Source organism: Schistocerca piceifrons, chromosome 11 (assembly GCF_021461385.2).
Source record: "Schistocerca piceifrons isolate TAMUIC-IGC-003096 chromosome 11, iqSchPice1.1, whole genome shotgun sequence".
In the NCBI taxonomy this organism is placed as follows: Eukaryota; Metazoa; Arthropoda; class Insecta; order Orthoptera; family Acrididae; genus Schistocerca; species Schistocerca piceifrons.
The window spans coordinates 27,045,905-27,061,838 of record NC_060148.1 but is presented as its reverse complement, the minus strand read 5'-3'; the positions used below and the strand labels follow the sequence as shown (position 1 = coordinate 27,061,838).

Sequence of the window (15,934 nt, the reverse complement as noted above, 5' to 3'; positions counted from 1 at the left end):
CTTATCCATTTCTTATTACTTTACTTCTATAAATACTGCTTTAACATTATATTGTAAAATATTTTTCGTAACTACACAACATAGTCTACCTCATGTAACAAAACTCAAAGGTTATATTCAGATATTTTTTATTTGTTTCATCAGAGAAAGCCAGTGACAATAATTTTGCTGGTTGAAAATTATGTAGATAACACACCAAATGAACGTTAACTCTCAAGAATAATCAAATAAATTCCACTGAAATGAAAATAGCAACAGTAAAATAATAACTGATCAGTTGCTGCCAATGAGGAGGGAGTTGTACAAGATTTCACTGTGTACCGTAGTACATGAATATCCAAAAATAAACAAAACTTGCATATGCAAAACTAAAGTGTATAAAAAAAACCTTATTCCCTATATATGCCCACTGTGTATCATACCATATGCCTGAATGTAATGTTAGAGGGTGGTGTTAATACAGAAGATGAGGTATCGTCCACTGCTGACAATGCAGTAGACCAGCATCTTTGGTCCTGGTAACGAAGGAAATGCTGTGGCATTGTAAATGTTTGGCTGTGCCGTCCATGTAAAGGTATTTAATTCAAAACTTCTTGAAATAAAAATGTATAATATGGATATGGTCCAGCTTTCATCAAGCTCCCAGCTGCTCTATAATACGACACACACACACACACACACACACACACACACACACACACACACAGAGAGAGAGAGAGAGAGAGAGAGAGAGAGAGAGAGAGAGAGGGCACTTTGGTACCTACCAAACCCATAAGCTCTATTTGTCTCAGTCTTTTTTGCAGCTGCTAGGGCAGCATCCTCGCCAATCAGGTGCCTGTACTTGTCCTTGTAGAAGTTGGAGGCAGGAACAAAATTTTTCTCATCACGCGAGGAACGTTTCTTTGATGCCTCCTCTGCTTCTTGCCGATCACGCTCTCTCTGGAAATACAGAAGTTGCACAAAAATAAAACAGAGCAGAGTTGATCAAAATGATACATTCAAATGGCTTCATCTGATGCAGTTGTTTCTGATGATCATTATGACAATGATTTTGGTTTTAAAGTCCTAAACTGCTCTGCTGGGTCACTGGTATCAACGTGTACAATAACTGGAGAGAGAGAGAGAGAGAGAGAGAGAGAGAGAGAGAGAGAGAGAGAGAAGGCAGTGATGCAGTGATGCAACCTTTCACCCCCACTGTTCAACCTTACATCGAGAAAGCAGAGACAAAAATAAAATTTCAGGAGTGGGATTACAATTCAGCATGAAAGGATTTCAGCGATAAGATTTGCTGATAACATTGCTTTACTGGACCTGTTGGAACTTAATATGAAAATTGTGGAACACTGTACACAGATAAGGGGGGGAGGATATAAGAAGCGTATCTGCACAGGTTACAAGAGCTTTCCTTGCTAAAAGTAGTATCAAACATATGACTGAGAGAAAACCAAAAAACAAGAGAAGCATTCTAGATGTGGATGATGAAAATTAAATGGACTTATAAAGTATGAGGAGGTCCACCAGTGACAAAAATAACACACACATCAAAAGAGGTTTCGCATCACCCCAGTTCCCAGAACTCCGGAAGATAGACGTTGACTGTGAATATTGTATCACATACATAGTCCCTTTGACTGTTCAGAGATGTCACTAAACCCACCCACAGATGTAAGCAGTCATGCACGAGCAGCGCCTATTAGATGGAGGGGGTCCAACAGCTGATCAGTTCCAGTCATTCCACCAGGAAGGAGGTACACGGCTCGTGTTGTCTACAGTTCAAGCATGCCTAGAGGTTCAGTATCACAGTTAGATCACATCCACATTGTTACTTTGCACCATGAAGGGCTCTCAACAAGGGAAGTGTTTAGGCATCTCGGAGTGAACCAAAGTGTTATTGTTCGGACATGTGGGACATACAGAGAGACAGGAACTGTCGATGACATGCCTTGCTCAGACTGCCCGAGGGCTACTACTGCAGTGGATGACTGCTACCTATGGATTATGGCTCAGTGGAACCCTGACAGCAATACCACCATGATGAATAATGCTTTTCGTGCAGCCACAGGATGTTGTGTTACGACCCAAATTGTGCGCAATAGGCTGCATGATGCGCAACTTCACTCCCAACGTCCATGGCGAGATCCATCTTCGCAACCACGACACCGTGCAGTGCGGTACAGATGGGTCCAACAACATGCCAAATGGATTGCTCAGGATTGGCGTCTCGTTCTCTCCACCAATAAGTGTCGCATATGCCTTCAACCAGATAATCGTCTGAGACGTGTTTGAAGGCAACCCAGTCAGACTGAACATCTTAAACACACTGTCGAGTGAGTGCAGCAAGGTGGAGGTTCCCTGCTGTTTTGGGATGGCACTATATGGGGCCGACGTATGCCGTTGGTGGTCCTGAAAGGCACCATAATGGCTGTGCGATACGTGAATGCCATCCTCCAACTGACAGTGCAACCTTATTGGCAGCATATTGGTGAGGTATTCGTCTTTATGGACGACAATTCGTGCCCCCATCATGAATCGCGTGAATGACTTCCTTCAGCATAACGACATCACTCGACCAGAGTGGCCAGCATGTTCTCCAGACATGAATCCTATCGAACATGCCTAGGATAGATGGAAAAGGGCTGTTTATGGATGACGTGACCCACCAACCACTCTGTGGGATCTATGCCAAATCGCCATTGAGGAGTGGGGCGGTCTGAACCAACAGCGACTTGATGAACTGGTGGATAGTATGCCACAACGAATACAGGTGTGCATCAATGCAAGAGGACGTGCTACTGGGTATTAGAGGTACTGGTGTGTACAGCAATCTGGACTACCACCTCTAAAGGTCTCGCTGCATGGTGGTACAACATGTAATGTGTGGTTTTCATTGGCAATAAAAAGAGCAGAAATGATGTTTATGTTGATCCCTATTCCAATTTTCTGTACAGGTTCCGGAACCAAGATGGTACAAAACTTTTTTTGATGTGTGTGTATTGAGGAAGACTGATTACAAGAAGGGTCGGATGAGATTATGTGTGTTAAGGCATCAGGGATTAACTCCCATAGAACTTTATGGAGTAGAGGGCACACACAGTTCAAGACAACAAAGGGTGGGATGTATCTAACAAATAATTTAGTGATTGGGTGTAAGTGCTACTCATCAGATGAATGACAAAAAGCTCTGAATTCACCCACGAATCACAAATGAATACAAGGAACAGAATTTAGAATACAACACTGGTGTAAAAAAGAAAAACACAGGAACAATAGATAAATACAACACAGAATAACTATTATCAATTATAATGCACAGAAAGTTCTGGTTGAGAATAATTAATTTTAGGAATAACGAGGTAGAACTGCTGTGTCATCGTCAGATACACAAGCAAAACAGAGTTTTGCTTTGTTAGCTTTTGGAATTAAATTCCTTTCTTAAGCTGTAGGAGAAACACACACACATAGCTTTTGGAATGAAATTCCTTTCTCAAGCTGCAGGAGAAACACACACACACACACACACACACACACACACACACACACACACACACACACACACACCTGTCTCCCTATATTGTGCTCATTCGACCTCCAGATCTTTCCTCGCCCACAATGAGAGTACTGGGGTGAGGTGGGGGTGCAGGGTGGGGTGGGATGAGGGATGGAGAGAGGTGGGGGGGGGGGAGGAAGGGGTTTGGGGAGGGGGGGGGGGGGGGGAGGTGAGCATCTAGCGGCTTGTGGGAGAGTGGGGAGCTGTCCATAGACCAGCTAGGGGTGCATGTAGAGGGGGCAGTGACAAACAACTGAGCACGCGATTTCACAGGCTTGAGTGTGAAATGGCAGCACACAACTATAGTTCAATTCTTTTATCTTGGCAGTTCGCGCATGCCCGCCCAGACGCGGGAGATTGCTGCGTTGCCAGTTGTACGCGCCAAGAGAAGCAGCGCCACAGTATAGTTCGCAAAGTTACATTTAGGTGGGAGTGCGCAGTTTATGAAGTAAAGCCACCACGGCCGCATTAACCCTTTCACTGCTATAAAGACGTGCCCCCCGCATTCCGCAATTTTGTCATCATTGCACTGCTCGCCTGTGCAGACACATAGTGTTTCGACTGCTTTGACACACTTTATCATTCGATTTCACAAAAACTATTTGGCCCAAAATTTTGATTTTTACACATCTTCTTGACTGATACCTTCCCCCCATAAATGACTTAATTTTGTTTCGATGTTCAACGCAGTTATTGCGCAGCATTAGATGTAGTAAACCATTGAACGAAATTTTGAAAAGTATGCAGAGGTAAAGTCCATAGCGTATACTTTCCGTATGGTCGATTTTAGTTGCCACTAGAAATTTCTAAAAATTACATTTAAACAAATAAAATTCATGAAGTAAGACACTTTGATACTGTTTTTAAAATAAAGAAAATATTAAGCACCGATCTAGGTTTGAACTCAGAACCTTTCGCTTAGCAGCCACACACTTTAACCATTACGCTAACGCAGCTCATCGTTGATTGTGTTTCCCAGAGGACTTTAAAATATCACGCAAAATACCGACAAACACTGTTGGTATGATTATGAATTACTCATGTTTCGTCGAAGTGCAATAGGAAATAAACAATTACCGCTGTTCTTTATTGCGAAAAAGCGGTTAGTGAGAATGATACAAACACCTATCCTTGCTATCGCCTGAATTAAAAGGCTTTTTGCTTGTTTGGTGTAATTAATTAATAGAATATGAAGCAATTGGTATAAAGAATGCTTTTTCCAAACTTTCTATAAAAGAAAGTCTGCTATCATCACATTGCTTTTGTTCAATTACTTTATTTATGCCTGAATGTTTCTAAAACTGAAGATACTCGTCCGTGCTCTGCAATGTAGTTGAGCTCTGGCAATGTCGTTCTCTGTTCATTGGCTAACTGTGTTTTGTGACGTCAGATGCACAGAACGAACCTAAACTCGGCAGCCGTCATAAATGACGCGCACTTTAGCTGACACGTATTGGAAGGGGGTGATGGGAAAGAGATGGTGTACACACACACACACACACACACACACACACACACACACACACACACACACGACACTCGCTATTAGGAGGGGGGTGGGTGACAGCAAGTTACCTTAGGTTTAGGCCACGGAGGTTACAGGAGCGAAAGACAAGCTGTAAAGCTTCGATTTTTGAAGCTCAGAAAAGCTCGCAGTGGTGATGGTTGTTGGGAGGATCCAGATGGCATGGGTTGTGAAGCAGCCATTGAAATCTTGCCTGATGTGCTCTGTTGCATGTTGTGCCACAGGGTGGTCCACCATGTTTATGGCAACAGTTTCACAGTGCCCGTTCATTCTGGTTGACAGCTGGTTGGTTGTCATACCAATGTAAAATGCTGTGCAGTGGTTGCAGCAGATCTAGTATATAACATGGCTGCTTTCACAGGTTTCCTGGCCTCTATGGGGCAGGATAAGCCTGTGATGGGACTGGAATAGGAGGTGCTGGATGGCTGCAGGTCTTGTGCCTGGGTCTTCCACAAGGGTATCATCCCTGTGGCCAGGGAATGGGGTTGGGAGTGGCATAGGGATGGACTAGGATGTTGTGGAGGTTGGGTGGGCAGTGGAACACCACTTTGGGAGGGGATGAAAGTATCTTGCACAGGATGTCCCTTATTTATGGGCACGACGATAGATAATCCGAGGCCCTGACGGAGGATGTGGTTCAATTGTTCCAGTCACGTGTAGTACTAGGTGACAAGGGTGGCATTTCTTTGCGGTCGGTTGTCGGGATAGATGCGAGGATCAGGTGTGTGCGAGGATATGGCACGGGAGATACGTTTGTGTATTACACCTGTGGGGTATTGTCTGTCTGCCGAGGCCTTTGTGAGGCCTTCAGCATACTGGGCAAGGGAATTCTCATCACTGCAGATGTCACGGGTGGCCATGCTGTATGAGAGGGATTTTCTGGTGCGGAAGAGGTGTCAGCTGTCAAAGTGCAGGTAATGTTGGTGATTGGTGGGTTTGATGTGGACCGAGATGTGGAAGTAGCTGTCTGAGAGGAGGATATCGACATCTAGTAGGGTACACACTGGGAGCAGGGCCAAGTGAAGTGGATGGCAGAGGTGTCGAGATTGTGGAGGAGTGAGGATAAGGTGTTCTGGCTGTAAGTTCAGGTTATACAGATGTCGTCAATAAACCTGAACCAGACCAGGGGTTTGGGGTTTTGGGAAGCTAGGAATGTTTCCTCTAGGCGGCCTATGAAGAGGTTGGCAAAGGAAGGTGCCATGCAGGTGCCCATGGCTGTGCCACAAATGTGTTTGTATATCTTCCCTTCAAAGGTGAAGTAGTTATGGGTTAGGATGATGTTGGTTAGGAGTATGAGGAGTGAAGTGGTGGGTTTGGAATCTGCAGGGCATTGGGAGAGAGTGTTCAATTGTAGCAAGGGCACGGCATGTTGGTGTATAAGGAGTTTGCATCTGCAGTGATGAGTAGGGACCCAGGAGGTAAGGGTGTGGGGATGGTGGAGAGCCAGTGCAGGAAGTGGTAGTAATCTTTAATGAGGGAGACTAGGATTTGGGCAACAGGTTGCGGATGTTGGTGAACAAGGGCCAAGATTATTTCTGGGGGGCGGGGGGGTGGGGGGGTGGGAGGGTGGCACTGTGACCAGCCACAATGTGGTGCCCAGGACTGTCAGGTTTGTGGATTTTGGGGAGTTTGTAGAAGGTGGGTGTGCGGGCTATTGTTGGGGTGAGCAGGGAGATGGATTCAGGGGAGAGGTTCTGGAAAGGGCCTAAGGATTTCAGCAGGGACTGGAGGTTATGTTGGACTTCTGGAATGGGGTCACTTTGGCAGAGCTTGTAGGTAGAGTGTCTGACAAGTGACAGAGGCCCTCCACCAGGTAGTCACTCCGGTTTATCACAACAGTGGTGGAACCTTTGTCTGCTGGGAGAATGATCTGGTCAGGATCCAGTTTTAGGTTGTGTTGTGCAAACCTTTCTTCTGCTTACATGTTGTTGTTCTTAGGGAGGGACCTGAGGAAGGATGATGAGGCAGGTTGGAAGTTAAGAATTCCTGGAAGGTGACTGGGTGATGATTATAAGTATGGTTGGATGGTGGTATGAATTGAGACAGGTAGGATTCATTGTTAGGACTGGACTGGCTTTGGTTGGTGGCAAAGAAGTGTTTCCTCTGTAGAGAGCAGGAGGAGGAGAGTATGTCTTTCATTTAAGCCATATATGGGGATAATGCCACTGGACAGAACACAGGAAGAAAATTGTTTTCTCGTTTTAAGGGCGATCATTTGACATCAGTCTCTCTCCACATTCAGGGGTTTGATGACGATTATTTAAACACATTAATCCACAATGATTCATGTCAGTGTACTGTAGAATTGGCGAATGTTCAAAAATCGGGTATCTGGGTACCGCAAGCTCTAATCCAAAGTCACAAAAATTAGCAGGTGCATCTTTGCTTGCTCATCCTCAACTGGCTCGTGAACAACACTGACCATATCTATCCTGTATCGTTACTGGTGACGAGAAATGGTGTTTTTATGCTAACATAAGGAAAAGAACGGAATGGTTGAGTCTACACAAAGCAGCAACCCATACACAGACCTGCGTGAATCCTCAAAAGATAATGTTATGCATCTGGTGGAACAGAAATAGTATGGTGTACTACTGATTGCTTCACCAAGGTGTAATCATCACTGCCGACATTCACTGTGAACAACTGAGATGTCTTGCAGATGCAATCCGAGAAAAACGACCAGGAAGACTGCTCAAAGTGATGCTACTCCTCGACAACGCTTGCCAGCGTTCCGCTGGACTGACAAAAAACCCTATACATGAATTTGCACCCTCAGATTTTAATTTTTACCGCTTTCTGCCAAACAGTGTACAGGGAACTTCCTTTCCAGATGAATATGCGCTCCAAACATGTCTCAACGAGTCCTTAACCTCAAAACCACACAATGTCTAGTCGCGGAATTGAAAAGTTACCCTTGCAGTTCCACATTTTTGTAAATAGTGAAGGATAACATATTATTTATAACTAAAGTCTCAGTTATGTGTACCTGTTGGTTTTATTAAACTTATGGAAAAATGCTAAAAACCTATGCACCAATGTAATACCTTCTGGCATACAAGTGCTTCCAACTGGCTACACCACATTGTCCACCCACTGACTGCCTCCTTTTGATACAAAGATGCTCTGCCACTGTGTCATCTCACCTACACCACGCGTACGCACAGTGCACAAACATCCTTTCACAAACTTTAGCACGAAAGAACTGACACGGAAGCAACTGTGTGATTAAAGATACATTGCACGTCCCTCGCAATACGCACCTGCTCTGCAATTTCCTTAGCTTTTTCCGGAGTCCACTCCTCGCCTCTCCTCAGCACAGCCAGTTCATCCTCCGAAGGAGCGAACTCTCGTTTGTACGCCACGACGTGCCGGTCCACACCTTCCTCCCCCACCATGAATGCCGATACGCCGGCCACCTCCACCACGTCCAGGCTGAGGACAGTGTGTTGATGTTACAACACTTTGACAGTTTGAGTATTTAAGAAAACGTTTAAACAATAGTTAGCCACTATACACAGTATTCTGGAAAAAATGGTGAATAATTGTGAAGACACTAGTCCAGAAAAAATTGAGTTAAAGATTCAGCATCAGCAGTGTACTGCTCGACACATTCGCGTCTGTTAAATATCTGGGCATAACACTGCAAAGGGATATGAAATGGAACGAGCGTATAAGAACGGTAGTAGGGCAGGCGAATGGTTGACTCAGGTTTATTGGGAGGATTCTGGAAAGGTGTAGTTCTTCTGTAAAGGAGACCCTGTATACAGCATTAGTACGACTCATTCTTGAGCTCTGCTCGAGTGTTTGGGATACCAACAGGTTGTATTAAAAGAAGACATTGAGACAACTCAAAGGTGGGCTGCTAGATTTGTTACCATTACATTCAATCAACAAGTATTCCTCAAGAAATAGAAACAATAGTTCGGTCCGATGTGGTCGGGCCCCATCTTGCATAAACGATTCAGTACCTGGTCGATCCTCTAACGCTTTCTGTGTGGCGACAAACTGTTCCAAAATTGCAACGTAACGTGCACCAGTGACCGTTTCTCGAATGAAAAATGGGCCAATAATGCCTCTGCTGCATACTGCAGCCCACACAGAAACTTTAGGAGAATACAGGGGTTTCGCTTCACACCAATATGGCTTTTCGCAACCCCAAAATCGCCAGTTTTGCTTATTCACGTATCCATTCAGGTGGAAGTGTGCTTCATCTGTAAACCAGATGCATCCAACATCAAATCCTTCACTGTCAATTATTGTGAGCATCTGATTAGCAAAGGCAACCCTTTGCTGCACAGCTCGTACGGCTATGGCCTGGTGCATTTGAATTTTGAATGGAAACACGTGTAGGCTCTCTCTCAGTATTTTCTGCGTGCTGGAATGCATCAAACCAGTCTCAGATGCAATTCTACGGACGGATGACATTGGATTTCGCTGAATAATTCCAGAAACTGTGGCGATATTTTCAGGCGTAACTGCGGTTTGCTTGTGACCAACATGCCCCACTATATCATCAGTTACGCTGCCTGTTCGTTGAAATTTTGCGAAGAGCGTACGAATGGTTTTCGCATTGGGTCGTTTTGGAACATTAAATCATGCTCGAAAACTTCACCTTGTTGCCGTAGGACTCTCTTCTAACCTGTGGTACTCTAGCACCAGAAAAACGCGTTGTTCAATGGAGTACGCAGTTTTAATCTCTTCCTTCAGTACACTAACCTCCGTTCATGTTTCAATAGTGGAACTGATCGCTCTGGGCTTCTGATCACTATTTATACTAGGCATTACGTATGGTGATTACAGCGCCATCTGTTAGCAGCTTTTGTAACTATTATTTCAAACTGCTGTATAAACTTCTTACAGCTTTCACAATAAACATACCGTTTACTGCATTCCTCTATTGAGCTTTGTTTTCGAGATATTTAATTTTGAAATCAGGGAGTCCTTTTCTGGACACCCTGTATAAGGGCTCATAGAAAGGTATGTAGACAATCGTTTTTCCCTCACTTTGTTTCTGAGTGGAACAGGAAAGGAAATGACTGAGTGGTACAAGATACGCTCTACCACATACCATACTGTGGCCTGTGAAGTACGTATAGTCGCAGAAGAGGTGGCCACTACTTGCACCTGAACACAAGTCTGTATTACTCAGTTTGTGATAAACTGTGTGTCATGAGGGGCCATCATCACTGCGATGAACCAAAAAATCTGAGAATGTAAGGCAGCGGCACAGTTCTCGTGTTGAAAATAACGGACATAACTATTGTAATTTCAGTCTGTCAGCTCACTTTAAAGGTTTACTTTCTGTTTCACTACAATCCGCTGTAATGCAACAACCTTCAAAGAACTTCCTTTCTGGACGCAAAATGTGCTCCGAACACGGCTCGACAAGTAGTCCTCATCAAAACCACATGATTTCTAAAAGCTGCAGAATCAAAAAATTACTCCAACGTTATGGGATTGTTTCTCCTATTCATCTGGATTAAATTACATTTTTCTACATTCAGAGCAAGCTGTCACTCATCACATCAACTAAAAATTTTGTCTAAATCTCTTGCGTCTACCTAGATTCACTCAGTGATACTTTCCTGTACACGACAGCATCGTCAGGAAATAGCTGCAGATTGACACTCACACTGTAAATCAAATTGCTTATGTATATAGAGGACAACAGTGGTTCTAGCACACTTCCCTGGAGCACTCCTGATGATAGCTTTGTCTCTGACGAACACTTCTCGTTGAGAACAACATACTGGGTTGTATTACTTAAGAAGTCTTGCCACTGAAATATCTGGGAAAGTAAGCTGTATGTTTGTACCTTTGCTAGCAGTCTGCAGTGGGGCACTGTGTCAAATGCTTTCCAAAAATCTAGGAATACGGGATATGCCTGTTGCCCTTCATCCAAAATTCACAGAATATCAAGTGAGAAAAGGGCAAGCCAAGTTACACACAAGCAATGCTTCATAAGCCTGTGCTGGTTTGCAGAAATTTATGACACTGAAACTGAAAATTTGTTCAAGAATTTTACAGCACAGTAAAGGTAATTTTGCAGGTCATTCTTCCACCCTCCTTATACACACGAGTCATCTGCCCTTTTTTCCACTGGCTGAGGATTTTATGGCGGGTGTGAAATTCACGATAAATGCAAGCTAAGTAAGACGCCAATACCGTAAAATACTCTCTATCAAACCAAACTGAGATTCCATCTGGACCTGGTGACTTATCAGTTTTCAACTCTTCTCTGTACCAGGGATGCCTATTAGAACGCCCACCATATAGGCATCTGCTGGACGGTCGAATGACAGACTGTTTGTACGATTCTTAAATGGGAGATTTATAACTCTGGCTTTCGTTTTGCTGTATTCTATTGCCACATCATACTGGTCTGCAAGCGACTGGATAGGAGCCTTCAACACACACAGTGGGTGTTCTCAGAGGTTTGATTCAAGCACTCTTGATGAAAGTAATCTACAGGATGAGCTTTTACATTTAAAAAGAGCTTTTTAAGCAAGGAACTACCGATAAAACCTACAGTGGACTACGGAAGATGAAGTAGAGAGATTATTTCATTGGTCGGTTGTGGGGTTATGGAACTAAACGGCGATGTTATCAGACCCTCAGCCAAGAGATAGTTCATCTGTAGTTAGTGACGTCACCCAGAAATTTGATCAAATTATGAAAGAATGTATGAGTGGTAAAACCAAGGCACTGATAGCAATATTGGTGGTTAAAACCATGGCTCCCCTGCCATATGTGGCAAGTGTGTTGTCAGACATACGTCGGAACCACAGTGAGCACAGAGTTAAAGTAATCCTTCAGCCTCCAGCAAGGACCATAGAAATTTTGGGTTCTGTCAAGGACGACTGGATGCTCTGCAAGGCTGGGGTAACGAGATGCATGTGAATGTGGCCTTTCGTACACCAGGCAGATGACTCGTACAGTTCGTAACGTGCACAGAATGCCAAAGGTACACTGGCTTGTTACAGCCCAATTAATTGGCTGTGGGAGAGCACTGCATTGATTCTGGTCACTCTGTGCAGTACAAAAATGTTGAAATCCTAGTTCTGACTTCATCTTTTTTGGGACTTGCTCATTAAAGAAATAGTGGAAATTCAATTAACAAAAGATTTAACTGACACAGATAGCTATTTTAGTATGTAAAATCACAGAACACAGGACTACCATCAACTCACAGCTGTGCAGTTCCTGTCAGTGCACCGACATCCAGCACAGATTTCGTGTCTAATCACACGTAATTATCTGTCACAATATAACATACTGACCCTCGTGTATCCTGTTTTCTAAGTTCATTGTGGTGGCTGTCGTGTTTAAAATAACAGATTTGAGTGCTTAACTTCTGTCTGTCAGCTCACTCGCAAGATGGCCAATAGAAGAAACTGAATTTCTGTGTCTGTACACCCGAAATCAAATGCACTGACCAATATGCCGTGAAAATATGAAGATGCACAACTTACCAGGGCAATAAACAGGATCAATATGAACCTCTCAGGTTTCCAGCCAGGTGAGTTCATTGAAACGATATGCTATTTTGACGAGCTTCATGTGTGTGACCTTCAGGTCGAGAGAGGAACCAGTGTCCGAGTCGTACTACACCTTGCAGACAAGTATGTCTTGGACCATGGACAAATGCACATAAAAAAGTCACAAAGGGCATCTTTTATGTAGGCCATCTGCCCCTCCTCCCCCCTGGTGCCACAGGCAGGTACGAGTGCGGGGAGGTGCCACATTTGAATCCCAGTGAGATTAGTCTGGCAGTGTCAGAGCAACACACAAGGCTACAAATATAAAAATATCCCCATGCCAGTGATACACATATTCTGCCAAAGATCAGCATCATCTATCTTCTATAGAAATAAGGTGTAAATAATTAAAGTTCCAGTTTCAAAATGTTGTACAAAGAGAAAGAGAATCACTGCTTATAATGACTTCAAATTTGAACAGCGTGTTATTGTCGTAGGAGTAAACGTTGGAGGGTGGGGGGAATAAAATTAAAAATTGACCATTATATGGCACTGTAAATAGGACACCCAAGGGTACGAAGAAAAGACATTGGTCCAATGTCTGCTAATGGTCTGGATGAGAAAATGAGTACAAAATACGAAAAGAAAGGTTCTTTTGAAGGGCAATGTGGCAGAGGAAGGAAAGCACTTGATCCAATGTCTGTTGAAGATGTGGTCACAGTATTGAATGAGGGGCTGAGCAGTGATATGCAGACGTGCAGTGCATGGAGACTTGCCTGAATGTTGGTCTTGCCTGTGAGAATGGTACATCAAATACTATGAAACATTCTGCATTAATATCCATACAGAATAGCCCACATTCAGAATTTGCTTCCTAATGACTTGCCAGCAAGACAAACATCATCTCTGGAATTTCTTGCTCTTATGGAACTGGACAATGAATGGCCATGGAACATTCTGTGCACAGCCAAAGCCCATTTCCATGACCAAGGACATGTCAACATGCAAAATTGCAAAGAACGGGCAATGGAAAATTCGCACACACATCAAATTATACCACTCCATTCTGCAATGGTTACTGTTCGGTAGAGGCTGACAGCATCGATTATCGTAGGGCCTGTCATTTTGCTTTTTATACAGTTTTTGGCCTCATGACAATTAAAAAGTGGTTTTCCCCATCCAATATCGTATGCCCACGCCAAGGTGAATAGGCTTACCTAACAGTGCCATAACTGTTGACTGCCGAACTTGTGCTGTCGTGCACAGTGAACAGTATAGGTGGTGTAACACACATATCAAACTGTACCCATCATACTGCAATTCATGAGTCCTCCGTCACTGACCCCATTTACATTAAGATACTTATAGTGTCATCTATTCATATTTTTTTACTTCCATGAAATTTCCCCCCATGTCAATAAATGTGTTATTCAAATTTGACATCATTCTTAGCAAATGATTCTCTTTGTACAGTGTTTTGATTGATTGAATGATTTTGGGGCGGGAAGTTGGGGGGGGGGGAAGGAAGTCAACCGTGCCCTTTCAAAGGAACTACCCGGCATTTGCCTGCAGTGATTTAGGGAAATCACGGGAAACCTAAATCAGGATGGCCAGACATAAGTTTGAACTGTTGTCCTCCCGAATGCGAGTCCAGTGTGCTAACCACTGCGCCACCTCACTCTGTCAGTTTTGAGTGGAACCTTGTATACAAATTAAAGACCTTTACCACAGTTTCTGGCTGCATTTTTGAGCTAGTCTCAGGAACTACTGTAGGGATTCTGACAAGGGTTTGCACTAATGGACAGACTCATTCATGAAGAAGGTTTGTGTATCTAATTTATAAATATTTAATGCAAACTGGCTAAACTGTGAGGAATTTAAAGTGCCTCCATCACTGTGAAAACTATGCCATTGCCATCTAGCAATGCTCAAGAGATAGGTGTAAGGCTGCCCAACTACAGCACCAGCCAGCACAATTTAACACCAACTTCCTGAATGACCCTGCAATAGAGCATGTACGAGATATTAAGTCAGTGAGAACAGATTTTTAGGATTCCATGCCCTAGTTGGTAAAAACTGAAACTTACAGGATTGCTTTGTTGCCTGTCTGTTGGTCTGTCTGACTGTTACAAAACCTTCTTCTCGAGAATAGATACACGTGTCTATGGTTGACATTTATGTCACACACTAACGTCTATGGTCCATTGGTGGTGTGAAATATTTATGCTTTTAAATCAATGCAATAAAAAAATACGACCATTTATGTCACATATTTTGGTACACACAAAATCACTCATCAAAACCTATAGGGTACTTCCAGTTGACTTAGAATCATAAAATTTGGCAAGAAGCAAGGTTTCACAGCCCAAGTAAAGGAAAAAATCCGAACATTGTTAATTTGTAATTATATCACACATAACCTATTTTTTTTGTTATCTGAGTGTCTATTTATCTATCTATTGTAGTGCGATCCACGAACAATGGCGGTTTGTGCATGTCGAGATATGGATGAGGATTTCTTACGCGGAATGTGTCACTTGCCATCACCATCCGCAATGACAGCTCACAGCAAATGGAACATTCACTAAACAACTCCCTACAATAATGTTTAATGCTCGCATTAGCTATGTCATTCACAGCAGAGCAATCAGAACACTACGGAATGCTCGTTGGCTGTCAGAGAACGCGTTACTTAGGTGTGCAGAACAAGCCAGCGTTCATGATTCCAACTATATGACCATTTTCCTCAGGAACGTATAGACATATATCTTGCCAGTATTCGATACAGATAACTGCAAAAATCTTAGAGATTCTAAACTCCCAGAATGGATGAGCTGTCTATATACATAATTAAATCTGTACTGAAAGCTCAGTACAGTACTGTGTCAGTTCTACTCACACTTATCCGGATTTCTTTTCGTAAAAACATTTAAGGAGTGTGGAGGGAAACATGGGAAAAGGTCATACAAAAAATGTAGCTCATCCCAGACTGGTGCTGGATTCATAACTGGATACAGTGGCCCACAAACAAAATTACTACTACACAAGACAATTTGCCCAGCTATACATATCTGTATTTTTAAAATGCTATCCTGGAAACTGATATCAGTTGCATCATAGGGCTAGCAAAAATTTGATTTTCAATATTACGTAATCACGGACAGAATGTAAAAATTTAAATGCTCCCAGAATATCCTCATTACAAGGTTCAATACTTTATTTAAAGTTCAACACAATACGACAAGTTTTACAGTTAGAAACAGCGTGTTTGTCCTGAGAACGTGTGAATGATAGTGTGCAAATATAGGGAATTCATTCATTCAGTATTTCAGAATGAAGACACTCAGTGACTTCCAACAAACTTTTCACATAATTTCAAGC

The 15,934-nt window shown here is 43.1% G+C and overlaps 1 protein-coding gene across 1 annotated transcript in view; it reads right to left on the bottom strand.

The window, feature by feature from the left end:
- The window catches only part of LOC124720040 (sperm-associated antigen 7 homolog), an 88,719-nt gene that overhangs the window by 34,682 nt on the left and 38,103 nt on the right, over positions 1-15,934 (bottom strand). Inside the window, exons 4-5 of the mRNA XM_047245297.1 lie at positions 8,336-8,507; positions 765-939 (exon numbers count right to left, since the gene is read on the bottom strand). Coding sequence (XP_047101253.1) covers positions 765-939; positions 8,336-8,507 — 347 coding nt within the window. The remainder of the gene's footprint in view (positions 1-764; positions 940-8,335; positions 8,508-15,934) is intronic.